At 52.1% G+C, this 12,944-nt stretch overlaps 1 protein-coding gene across 1 annotated transcript in view; it reads right to left on the bottom strand.

The window, feature by feature from the left end:
- The window catches only part of KCNQ3 (potassium voltage-gated channel subfamily Q member 3), a 314,443-nt gene that overhangs the window by 47,680 nt on the left and 253,819 nt on the right, over positions 1–12,944 (bottom strand). Inside the window, exons 2-4 of the mRNA XM_027063888.2 lie at positions 9,494–9,584; positions 8,013–8,139; positions 3,976–4,148 (exon numbers count right to left, since the gene is read on the bottom strand). Coding sequence (XP_026919689.1) covers positions 3,976–4,148; positions 8,013–8,139; positions 9,494–9,584 — 391 coding nt within the window. The remainder of the gene's footprint in view (positions 1–3,975; positions 4,149–8,012; positions 8,140–9,493; positions 9,585–12,944) is intronic.

Below are 12,944 nucleotides of genomic sequence, written 5' to 3'. Positions count from 1 at the left end.
ACCAACAGTGCACGAGGGTTCCCTTTTCTCCACATCCTCGCCAACACTTGTTGTTTCTTGTTTTTGTGGTAATAATATGGTCCTTCCTTCCATCATTAACAGAATGAGTGTATAGCTCTAGGAGGAGAGGAAGAGTTCTGTCTTCAGGGATCCTCAATATCACAGCTCCCGAGACTTCACAGGGAGGTAGGGAGGCAGGAAAAACTGACAGCTGCCTCTGAGACAAGGCCCAGGACTCAAGAGACTTGATTCCGGGCAGAATGTCTCAGATCCAAGATAAAGCTCAGCGCTACTGGGAAATCAACAGCAGGGGTCGCTAGCGTGGCATAGGGAACCCAGCCCTGCCACTGATTTCCTGTGTGATCCTGGCAAATTATCCCCCTCCCCAGCTTTCGTTTCTTTATTTTCGAAATGGAAGTACCAGATCACAGTTCCTCAAAGTGACACGTGTACGCCTCATGGAAGGAAGACAGGCAGTTTTTATGTTAAAGAGTCACTTACTGATTTAAACTATATTAAAAATTAGCATAAATTCAAATGACCATAAAACCCATTATCTCATGGATATTATCACATGATAGACTAGGACGTAGGAGTGAATGCACAAAAGTGAGTTGATTAAGAGAAAAATGCTAAGAAACAGTAAGGACGGTGCAGGGATATGGCAAAGATCGGCCACTCACCGAAGTTTCGAATACCCTGACCCAGAGGATCCCTAAGCCTCTTTCGATTTCTCTCATTCTATCCCGATTTCATCTGACGCCCCTGCTACGTCTTCCCGGGGAACAAAGTGGGTCATATCCATATGCACCATCTCTCTGACCTTCTGGGTCAGATCTCGCTGAGAGGGGTGCTTCGTGCCGCTGCTCACACTGGCCTCACTGCCCACACTGCCCTTCCCCATGAAGAGCAGTGGCTCATCTTGAGATTCCCGTCACCTCCATGATGCAAGTTTCCCGAACATCCACTTGCTCAAGGAGACGGAGCTCATCTGTAGTTCCCTTATGCTTTCGCTACGTCCCAAGTAGACTTCTCCAAATCTGTAACACTTATTCTGCTCACTGCTTAGGTCTGGCTTCCCCCACAGCATCACGTGCACAGTGCCCTTTGGTGAGTTCACTTTACAGCCCAGAGAGGTTTCAATGGTGCAGGCAACCCAGCCAGCCGGCCATTCCCTTTGGTGACTGTCGGCCCTGCCGGGCAGGTTCAAGAAGAGAAAGGTGAACTGGATGGTCCTTCCCCAGTGACCGTCTGGGCACGAGCTTCTCGCCTCGTTGAGCGCGGCTCTCGTGTTCCTATGTGTTGTCATACCCTCCGGCCCCCAAGTGCGAGTCAGAAGTTTCATTTGGTGCTTAGCTGGGGAAACTGCGGTCTGTTCATGAGCGCACAGGAAAATTGGTTTTGTTGGATTATTAAGAAGTAGCATAATGGGCACTGAAAAGGAGTGAAAATGTGTCCCAGTTCTGTGCTTTGCAGTCATTCAGAAGTCTCTTCAAGGTAATTCTGACTTTACACGATTTTTTGCTGGTCACAGCCTGTGGCTGCCCCCCGCCCCCCATCCTCTGTCCACAGACTCCTGCCCGTGCCTGAGCCACCCTGCGATCAGACTGGGACTGGGGGACTAGGGTGGAGCCCATGTGGGGGGAATGCCGGCAGCAGCTTCCTGCCTGTTCCTGAAGTCCACTGCGCAGGGGGCTCCAGGCTCACGTCAGACCCCACGTGAGTGAGAAGACAGCGGCATTTTTGCGCGAAGTCGCAGAAACTCCGGGCTTCTTTGTCCTGGCAGCACAGCCTGGCCTATCCTAACCTTGAAATCCTCACCCCGTGCAACACGGGCCTCCACTCTGTGTTGCCGACACCCAGAGGAGCGAGTCGTGGGACCCGGCCCGGAGGACAGAGGTTTTGAATGAGTGGATGAAGAGAAGAATTGACAAGGGCTCCTTCACCAGGCTTAGAGTGGGGAGTAAGGTTAATAAATGGGGAAGCGGGGCTGGAATCCTGACATGTGCTCATTTCCTAAACGCACCGCCTGACCCGGAAGTGAATGGCGGCCCAGCAGCCACGCTGCGGCCTAGGAACAGCACAATGCTAAGAGCGGGGACGTGTCAGGGGCGGAATGGCACGTAGGGCTTGACAAGCAGTTTCTTTTTCTGCCTTTGGTCTCCCGCCACGGAGATGTCATTTTGTCTTGAAGTTCGGCCCACCTGACCTCAGTTGTGGGGTCTGGCGGTGGCGAGGATCTGTCTCTTCCCAGGAACTCCAAGGGAAATATGCAACAGTCTTCTTTTCCAATCCGAGGGAACACAGGACAGGAATCGAAACCAGCCATTTTCAGCCCTGATGTCTGCCGGAGCCGTGAATCAGCTCAGCTCCACGGCTACAAGGTTAGGTATTGCTAGCATGTCCCCTGACAAGAGAGTAAAAGGTCAGGTGGAGGACAGAAATCTCGAAAGAAAGCTCAGACCTCACCGAGTCTGGGGTCAGAGGGAACAGAGACAGAATAAAGCATGTATGGCTTCATGAGGTGAAGGGCTCCAGGTGTTTCTACCTTTGTATTTCATTTTATTTCTATATTTATTTGTATTGTTTGTGAAGAAAAGCATATTTGGAATAATAAATGAGCACCTACTATTATCCAGGCGCTGAAATGTATCTTTTCTCGCGCGAGCAGCTAGGATTCTCATTTCAACTGCTGAGGAAGCTCATAAAAACAGCATGTTCTGAATCTTTTCACCGTTTGAGGTGAGTGCATTATCATCCTCATTTTATACTTAAAAAAAAATATTTATTTATTTATTTTAAAGCTTATTTATTTTGAGAGAGAGAAAGAAAGAGAATGTGAGTGGGGGAAGCACAGATTGGGGGGGGGGGGAGGGAGAGACAGAGACAGAGACAGAGAGAGAGAGAGAGAGAGAGAGAGAGAGAGAATACCAAGCAGGCTCTGCCCTGTCAACATGGAGCCTGATGTGGGGCTTGATCTCATAACCTATGAGATCATGACCTGAACCGAAATCAAGAGCCAGATGCTTAGTCAACTGAGCTGCCCAGGTGCCGACTTCTTCTTCTTCTTCTTCTTCCTCTTCTTCTTCTTCTTCTTCTTCTTCTTCTTCTTCTTCTTCTTCTTTTAAAAATTTATTTATTTATTTTGAGAGAGAGAGAGAGAGTGACATAGGGGCAGAGAGAGAGAGGAAGAGAATCTCAACCAGGCTCTGCTTGGTGCAGAGCCCAAAGTGGGGCTCAAACCCACGAACTGTGAGATCATGACCTGAGCTGAAATCGATACTCAGAAGCTCAGCTGACTGAGCCCCCCAGGTACCCCTTTTTATTTTTAAGTAAGCTTCACACCCAGCACACAGCCCAACATAGAGTCCAACAGGGAGCCCGAAGCCGGGGGAGGGGAGGGGACTTGAACTCACAACCCGGAGATCAAGACCTGAGCTGAGATCAAGAGCCAGCCGATCAAGGCACCGAGCCACCGAGGCGCCCCATCCTCATTTTATAAACGCAGGAACCAAGACCCAGGAGGTTACGCAGTCACGCCAGTCATGCCAGTCACGCCAACAGAGTTGGGACTCCCCCCAGTCTGTGGGCGCCCTGAACCTTTCCCTCCCATCCCCTGCTGCCTTGCGCTGGCTCATTTCACCCCCTCGACGACCGGGAAGCAGAGCTATCCTCATCTTCCCTCTAGAAATGAGAAACCCGAGGCTCAAGGAGAGTTGAGCGCCTTGGGCACAGGGAGGGGCGGGAGAGGGCTTGAACCTGGATGTGCCTGCTTTTGGTGCTGTTGCACCCCTGCTTGTGCCTCTCTTCCTCCTCCTCCTCCTCCTCCTCCCCCTCATCACCGGTGGTGGCACCGCGACCGCCCTCGGGGCGGGGGGGGGGGGGGGGGAACACCGTGCGGGAGGGGAAGCCCCGCAAGGCACCACCGGGGGGCGAGAGGCCCACGCCGTCTGGCGGCTTCTCCGCGCCACTTACTTTGCTGTGGGCGCAGATGGCGGAGCCCAGGAGCTTCCACGTGCCGCCCCTGCGGTCCATGCGGAGCATGCGCAGGATCTGCAGGAAGCGCAGGCTGCGCAGCGAGGTGGCCAGCACATTGCCCTGGTTTCCCACGGCAACCACCGGCACGGAGGCGATCAGCACGAAGATGTCTGGCAGCGGGGACAGAGGGGGGGCGGGGGGGGGGAGAAGGAAAAGAAGGTCAGGCCAAGGCAGTGGAGCCGTCGCAGCCACTGGCTGCCTGCAGCCCCACACGTGCCGGGCATCGCTGGGCGAAACCGTGACACCAGTCGCACGTGGTAGGCAGGCTTAGTCTCCTGTGGCAGATGGAGAAACGGGCAGTGAGCGCGCGCCCGCCTTCCCAAGCCGAGCGGGGGACTGGGGGCAGGACTGTCAGAGCCTTTACTCTCAATCCCAGGGAAGCGGTTCCCCAAGGGCACCCCCCCCCCCCACCCCGGCCCCCAGAGGAGGGGTCAAGGCTGCCCCGGTTGTGGAGGTGAAGCCTGAAGCTCAGACGCTGTTGAAGGCAGGTTTCCCCTAAAAGCGGCACCAAATCCAGGCCTTGGCCGTGGGTGACGTGTGGGGAGATAATCTCCCAGGAGGCACAAGGGAGGGGAGAGGGGAGAGGGAGCCAGGGAAGGAGAAAGGCAAGGTGAGATGGGTGTGAGCAGGCTCTGTTCTGCAGGCGGAACGCCTCCCAAGGTTGTCACCCTGGAAGATGGGAGCTGGGACTTCGGTCTGGGGGCTCCTGCCCCCTGCTGGTGGACGGTCACCCCTGGGGTGGTGAATGTCCCCACACTTCTGAGCTGTGCCACCTGGTGGTCTCCCTCGGCTTCAGGGTAGGCCCTGGCGTAGATTGTGGTAAAACATGAGGTCCACCCATGAGTTGCGATGCTGGTGACTGAGAGCAGAGAGGCAGAGGAGCCTGGGGGCGAGGGAGGCAATACTCATGCCGACCATCTCCCTACCCCACTGCAGAGGCCAGCAGGTAAAAAGGACCCCATAGCCAAGTCAATTTGGGGAAAAAAATCCATTAAGAAGGTTTTGCTGCTTTAGGACTTCCAGGAACCATCAATATGCGAGTATGCACGGTGGCTCTCAGTTATACAAATGAAGTACAGTCTTTCCCCAAAGATTTCGACCATGGGACTGTTGTTTTGCAAGAGCATCGGTTCTAAGGAACACACTGGAAGCAATGTTTATCCGCTGGGTAAAGTCCAAGCTCCTGAAAACCCTGTGGCCTGGCCCTTAGGAGCCTTCCAGAAGCAGGTGCGGTTTGCTGAGCACACAGCGCTCTCTCACACCTCCATACCTTTGTCTGTGTTGGTCTCTTGGCTCAGAACAGGTCCCTCAATTCACACCTGGCTACGTTTGCCATATCAAAGTGTTGCCTAAATGCGCTTAACTTTTGGGAAAACCTTGGTGTCAAACATCTGGATGCCAATATGTCTGTATCCTTGGCTAGGCTTCTCCGTTTATCTGTGTGAAGTTATCCACTTACAATGTGTGTAGAAAGCAAAACACAACAGAACCTGGATGCGTGGCAAATGTGAGTCAGGCCTATGATGCGCAGAGCAAATGGAAGATTCTGGCCCGGTTGGATCCATTCACACCCGAAATGGCAGGGTCTGAAGCTGCCTCGAATATGGAAGCCATGATGTTCACTGACGGGACACGCACTCTCATGTCCAACACGTAGAGAAAAGCAACATTACCCACAAGAGCCATGTTATGGGAGAAGTTGAGATGAGGAGAGCAGAAAACACAGGCACCCCAGAAAGGAAGCCAGCAAGGATGGGGATGCTGGGGGTGGGGGCTCGGCTCTCCAGGGGAGGCTGGCAGGTGCAGTGTCATTAGGAGCTCGGTCAAATCAGCCCCTCTTAGAATCATGGAGACTCCTCCACGGGGAATGCGCTTGTCCTGGAAGGGTCCAGGCTCCACACAACACTAGGATGTTCTCCAACTGGGTAGGAACCTCTGAGTTTGTGCACAAAGTCACTTCCCCTACCTCCTGCCAACACACACACACACACACACACACACACACACACACACACACGACTTCTGGTCAGCACTTACATAGATCTCTCCAAAGAAGAAAAAGAAGTCAGCTTAACACTTTGCAAAAGACTTGAAAGGAAGGTAAAAAAAAAAAAAAAAAAGGGAAGGCAAGCTGGGGTTGCTATGGTCTGAATGTCTGTGTCCTCCCCAAATTCATATGCTGAGATCCTGCCCCCCAGTGAGACGGTCTTAGGAGGTGGGGCCCCTGGGCGGTGATGAGGTTATGAGGGTGGAACCCTCATAAGTGGGATTAGTGCCCTGATAAAAGAGCTTCCTGAGAGCTCCCCACCCTTTCCACGGTGTGAGGACATAGCACGGAGACCAAGAAGAAGTGGACAGCCTGGGACCCAGAAGAGGGACTCGCCCAGAGCCCGGCACCCTGATCTTGGACTTCGGCCTCCAGGACCATGAGAAAGACATGTCTCTTGTTCATAAGCCCCCAGTCTGGGGCGTTGTTCTAGCTGCCTGAATGGACAAAGACAGGGCAGACAGGGGAGGAGGCCAAAGAAAGAAAGGTTAAAAAAAGTACGAAAAAAAAAAATCAGTAACTGCAAAGTTCTCCAAAGTCGTGTGCATGAGCGTGTGCACACACGCGTACACCCACGTGCCCTCTCCTTGCATTAAAAGTTCCGAGTCAGAAACAAAACCCTCAGGGATGCAACCTCAGCAGCAGACGGGCAGAAGGAAGAGCAGTTTCAGTCGTGGTCAGGGTGGTGCCACCAGCTGTGGCCGCCAGGCAGCTCACCCTTGGCTGCGTGGACAGAAGTGTGGCACCTAGGACCGAAGAGGGGTCCAGCTCCTCTTCCCTGGGCTGGCCATCCATACCCAAAGGGCTGTGTTCAGTCCTGGGGGTTGCTTTTTAAAAGGGCGGTGAGCATGCTCGGAGAAGAGGTGATGATTCCAAGAACACGTGATACCAGGTGTAGCTGAAGCCACGAAGCACATTTTTCCACTGCTGGAGTGGAGACGAGGAACAGAATGACGGAACTCAATTATCTGAAGACAGTCAGAAGACTTAAGGTGGCATAAATACCTTGGAAGGTGGTGAGCGCCCCGGGACCGGAGGTATGCAAGTAAGTGACCACTTGAAGGCTGCTGTAAAGGGGGCGGGAGCATCCGGCGGGGTGGCACGTTGGACTTAGTGCCTTTGGAGGGCCTTCCGAGCCCTGGCGTTCTGTGACCTAGGAATTTGAGACTCCTCCTCCTCCCCGTCCCTGTCGCTATACGATTTTAGTAGGATCTCCAGTTGGGAACATATGGGTCCGTGCTGCACCAACAGGGGTAAACGAAAGTGATCACCTTCTCCGCTGTCAAAACGCCTGCACCCAGAGGGAAAGGTGTCAGTGACATCTCCCCAAAGCAACTTTTGGGTCAAGGCCCAGCAACATGGTAGGGAGGGAGGGCACAGGTGTTAGATTCTTCCAGACCTGGGTGTCAGGATGGAATCTGCTTACTACCTGTTGTGACTGGAAACCGACTCAGCACCGTGAACCTCGGCTTCCCCCTCTGTAAAATGGGCATAACGTGGACCTACAGAAGGAGTTCTCAACCGGCAGTGGCATCACCCCTCCCCTGCCCACTAAAGCCAGTCTGGAAGGCTGCGGGCAGTTTGGGTTGTCACAGTGACTGGGGGCTACCGAGTTTCGCGACTGGGGATGCCCAACATCCTATAACGAGCTGCTCCTTCACAGCCCCAATGCCAAGAGTGGCCCCCACCCCGGCCCATTGAGAATCCCTGCCCTGTTGAGCCGTTAGGGCAAGCCGCGGAGGAAGGAATTCGGCATCCGGACCCTGGAGCAGCTCTTCCCCATCGAGGTAGGGTCGGAGGCTCTGCTGGCTTCCAGAATACCACGTGATTTCCCAGGAGAACAGCGGCTGCTTAAAATTCCCTCAGGGAAATGGTGCACCCAAAGCAGGGGACCAGGGCCACATGTGACTGGGGGGTCAGGGCTTACCCAGCATGCACAGGGGCTTCCTGGCAAACTTCAGTCTTCCTCGCCAGCCTTTGTATCGGCAGCAACATCCGGCAGCCCAGATCCTCAAAGCAAACTCGGCTCCAAAGATGAAAATAGCAAATGTTTCCTGCGTTAGGAACATATGGAGAGACACTGATCGACCAGGACCCAGTTGTCTGGAAGGAGCGATTTCTGTTCCGAGGTTCTGAAGAACGGGATTTCTGTTGTTGCCATTTTGGTGGTGGACGGGGGAGGAGAGCACGTTATCACCTCCATTCGGTTTGGGACAGCTCCCGTGTCCACTCTCACGTGCTAACTGTCCCTAATATCAGCCTTGCAAAGTGATCACTTGCTTTCCTCTCTCTGTTTTAGTTCCAACGGATCATTTTTTTCAAAGTCTCTTTTCTTGTACTACCAGCTCCTTAAGGGCAGTTAAATTGAAGACAGAAGTATCAGTCTACTAATCTCACCCAGTGCCTGGCCCCTGGCATTGCTAATCATGGCCAACGGTTACTAAGCGCGGCTCCTGGGCCAGGCACCGCCTCAAGTGTTTTCTAACATTATCCTCATTTTACGTTTTGAGAAACCAAGGAGTAAACACATTTCTCCAGACTAGGAAGTGGCAAAGAAGGACTCCTGGACTGGCACTGAGGCTCAGAGCCCACGGGCATAAGCATCATGCTGTGCTCTCTCCCTGGACCCAGGGCCTCCTCCTTCCTTCCCGCCTCCCTTGTTGATCAGACACAGACACCTTTGCCCCCCTCTCTTTGGTGACCTCCTGGGACCCTTGGGGAGTTGTCGCTCCGTGATAATCCCCGAAACTTAGCTCCTGGAGCTAGATGGCTTCCCAGGATGCACCTGCTAAGGTCTCAGCGTGAGATGGTGTGGACTAAAATCACCTGAGAAGGAATTTGCTGAATCTGGTGTCACGAATGACATTCTCAGTGCAAGGTGCAGGTTCTGCCATTTTGTGGACCTTAACTGGGGGGCTGGCATCCGTTTCCTGTGCAGATGGTGAACACAGAGAGAAAACAGGCAGAGGGCCCGGGGGGGGGGGGGGGAGGACGTGGAGACTTTAATGCACAAATGGGATTTGGTACTTGGCCTTGAAGGGAGTCAGAGATCCTCCGGGTTCAAGGAGAAAAAGCAGAGGCAGGTTGTAAAACAGAGCATGTGTTTGTGTTAGCTTTCAGAAGGTTAGGAAGCTACGATTTGTAATACAACTAATGTTTGGTTTTTGCTTTGACCTTGTTTGTGCCCTCTCATCTCTAGGATAACAAATGTCACTCCCCTCCACCTGTACCCGTGGCAGACGTGACCAACTGACCCCGGCATTGCTTTCTCTTGGGCCTGGACTTGGTCACAGGCTCCAGGAAGCCAACACCAGTGGTGCCCCAGGGCAGCCCCCTTGCCCTTCACTGTGAAAGTCCGACCAGAGGTGTCTGCCCCGGAACAGCACCATGGCAGGTGCGTGATCTCACCAGTAATAGCAGCCAGTCTCCCGAAACAGTCTCGTACTCCCTGAACGTGGTCAGCACAGCCAGAATCAAGCATCCCAGGACAATCAGGAACCTGGAGGGGAGGAAGGAGGAAACATCTAGTCCTGGCTTGCTCCAGAGGAAGGTGTCAGACAGGATGAAGCTATGACTTCCATCAGACGTTGGCATGCGCTTTCTCTGTTATCCCCCTTAACCTCACAGCAAACCTGGGTGGCAGGTAGGAATTATCATTCAGTGAAAGAAAACAGATCTGAGAAAGTGTAAGCAGTGTGTTCAGCTCTACTTTACCAGCTGGTTAGTGGAACCAGTTGCGGGGGGGCGGGGGGAGCTGCAGAATTTTTCAGACCAAGTTACCACAAAGCTTTGGCAAAGCAACAGGAATATAAATGAATTAATAATGTCTCTTGAACATATAGGACAATGGTTTTCAAATCTATGAAACATTCTTAGTATAAACAAGTGACAAATTCGTTTCAAAGATTGATAAATTCAGCAAGGGCCTCCGTGATCATGTCTTAGTATTATTCTTCTTACAGACCATAGTTACTAAAGGAAACAACCTCTCTCATTTGGGGACCTTCAGAATTGTTTTTGAAATTACAGTGTTCTTCCTAATGGAAAAAAGAGGAGCCACCCCAGTGAATGATGCAGAATGCTGGTCCTGGAAAAGTCACAGAGAGGTCATCTTGTTCATGCGCCTGCCTCAGGCAGGAGCACACTGCAAATAATCCTTTGAAATTATCATCTACATAAATTCAGTGGTGGGGGAGGGTGGGGAGAGGGAGAGTGTGTGTGCGTGTGTGTGTGCATGCTTCATTGTTTCAGCAAAGAAAAATGGCTCTCCCTCCCCCTTGGTGGAGACTCTCTGGCTCAGTGCTCAGCACCAGGTTCCTTAGGGTCCGTGGGTGAGGCTTGGTCCTTCCTCTCTATTCCATGCTGCTGGGTTCCCATCCACGCTTTGGTGGCTTGCTTGTGTATGTGGGTACCCACTTGTGCATTCATTCACTCATTCATTCATTCATTCATTCATTCAATATTTATATGGTAGTCACTGGGGACACAGAGCTAGGCTTCATAGGCTTATGATGAATAAGCTGGATCTGTCCTCCTGAGCCCACAGTCCGGCCAATCAGAAAGCCGTCTCATGCCACGATGGAAAGGACCACGACGTTGGAAGGTTTGGAGACATCTGCTCCTGGCCTTGGCTGGGGGCCCGAGTCCTGGCTCTGACCCTTGGTGACCCGGATCACATTTTGTGATCAATTAGCCTGGTGATCGGCAGATCTGAATCGATATTTCCAAGCTTTCCAGGAACCTAAACGAGATTTTTCAACTCCGTCCTTCCTGCGTTTGGTCGTTTTATTTCAAACTTATGGTTCCGGACCCATGCCTGGAATCTGCCTACCCTGAATCCCAAATCTTCTCCGGTGGTGATGATGATGGTAACAACATCAGCCCCCACACCACCTGTTAGTGATCACCTACCACTGGCCACTGTCAGCGGCCTTCCTCACAGCCACCTCCCAAGGTAGACATGAACTCCCACTTGAGAGATGAAGAAACTCATCAGAAGGATTCATTACCATCTGGATAATCGTGTTGCCAGTAAAATGACCACAGAGTTTGGAGTTCAAAGACACAGGTTCAAAGGGAAGCTCTGCACTTTCTCTGTGATCTTGAGTAGCTCATTGACCTGGGGAACCTTGGTGATCACATTCAGAGGATGGGAATAACAGATCAGCCTAGAGATCCTGCTGCTGTGAGGGCCACAGGAGACAGTGGATGGGGAGTTATCTGCTCAACTGTACAGGATCACGCAAATGAGGCCTGGTGCTCTCCCGTTCACGCACTTGTCACTGGCTGGTTCCCCAGCAGGCCCTGGGGCACGTGGTCTCGGATGATGCTGCAAATCCACACTCTGCTTCTCTCAAGGCTTTATTTGATTCACTCACAGGCTCTGGAGATAAGCCCTAGGTTAGAATCCCCTTCCTCCTTTATGTGGTGTCATCTTAGGCAAGTTACACAACTTCTCAGCGTCTTGGTTTCCTCATCGATAAAATGAACCCAATAAAGGTGCCCACGTCCTCAACTGTTCAATGAGATAATCCACATCAGGTGCCTGGAAGAGTGTCTTCGTTAAATGTTAGTTATTATTTTTATGGTGATTTAACATCAATGTATCGAGTGCCTCTTCTGTCCCAGGCACAGCACTGGTTTTAAAGATACAAACATGCATAAAACCTAGCCCTCCTTTTCTAGGAGCTCCCAGTGCAGCGGGAAAACAGAGGACAAACAGTTATAGAGGTTATGATCTGGGTGTCCACCACATGCTTCGGGAGCACAAGACCAAAAGCATCCAAGAAGCGGTGGCCAAGGGGTTGGGAGTATATCTGAGGCTTAGCTAGAGTTGGCTGCATGTCCCAGTTTATCCAGGACATTGCCTATTTTAGGTGTGTCGACCCGGAGCATGCCCCCCCGAGGCATCAGGAACAACATGGGCATGTGCAGAGTGCAAATGTTCATGGACACAGAACCCAGTGCAATCTTCTCCTTGAGCAAGAGATGTGGGCCTTTGGTGATCTGACCTTGCTGTCCTCGTAGCCTTATCTTTAGCTGCTTCCCCACTCCCAGGCTAGCTATCCTGAATGAGAGCATTTCCTCAAACTCCCTCAGTGTATGTGTGCCGGTCTCAATGCTCTTCTTCTGTGCCCATCCCCCCCCCCCCCCCCAGCACCCTTTCATGCCCCTGCCGACGTCTTGGTAGCACCAGTCACGCCTTGCCTCTGGAGGCTTCTATGCCTTCAGCTGCTCTCTGCATGTTCCCCTGTGTGGCCTCTCCCCTGGGGTCCCGGAGCACCCTACTGCATTTCTATTCCAGGACTGAGCATAAGCCATTATCATTTTGCAATCATTTGTTTTCATTGTATATGAAATAAAACGTATTAAATTAACTACGTCGTGCTGAGTTTGAGGTTCAAGTGGAAATATCCAGTAGGCTAATCAAAATTCAAGCCTAAAGCTCAGGGGAAAGGTTGAGGGTGGAAACCCAAGTTCCTTTCAGCTCTTACAGCCTGTGGTTTTAGAGCCAGCAAAGGGGATCCTTTGGCCTTAACCCGCCGCGGAAAGGCAATGTCAGCCTGACTCCCATCTGCAGGGAGTGTGCAGACCCAGGCTGTAGCCAGCAGGGAGCAGCAAACACCAAGCATTTTCTCAGACCTCAAGGAATTCAAAGCACCTGCAACTTCAGGAAATTACTTTCTGAGATTGGAGAACAACCATTGATAAAGCTAAGAGCATCAAGAAGCCCACCTTAATCGGGGAAGGGGAAGAAGATGCTCTTCGGTATTTCACACTTTTCAACTTACTCTTAAGATATGCACTTGATTTCAGACACGCAGACCCAATTACCAGTCTCACCATAGAAACCAGATGT

The sequence above is a fragment of the Acinonyx jubatus genome, chromosome F2 (genome assembly GCF_027475565.1).
Source record: "Acinonyx jubatus isolate Ajub_Pintada_27869175 chromosome F2, VMU_Ajub_asm_v1.0, whole genome shotgun sequence".
NCBI lineage: Eukaryota > Metazoa > Chordata > Mammalia > Carnivora > Felidae > Acinonyx > Acinonyx jubatus.
The sequence above is the reverse complement of the archived record's forward strand: the minus strand, read 5'-3'. Positions and strand labels throughout refer to the sequence as shown.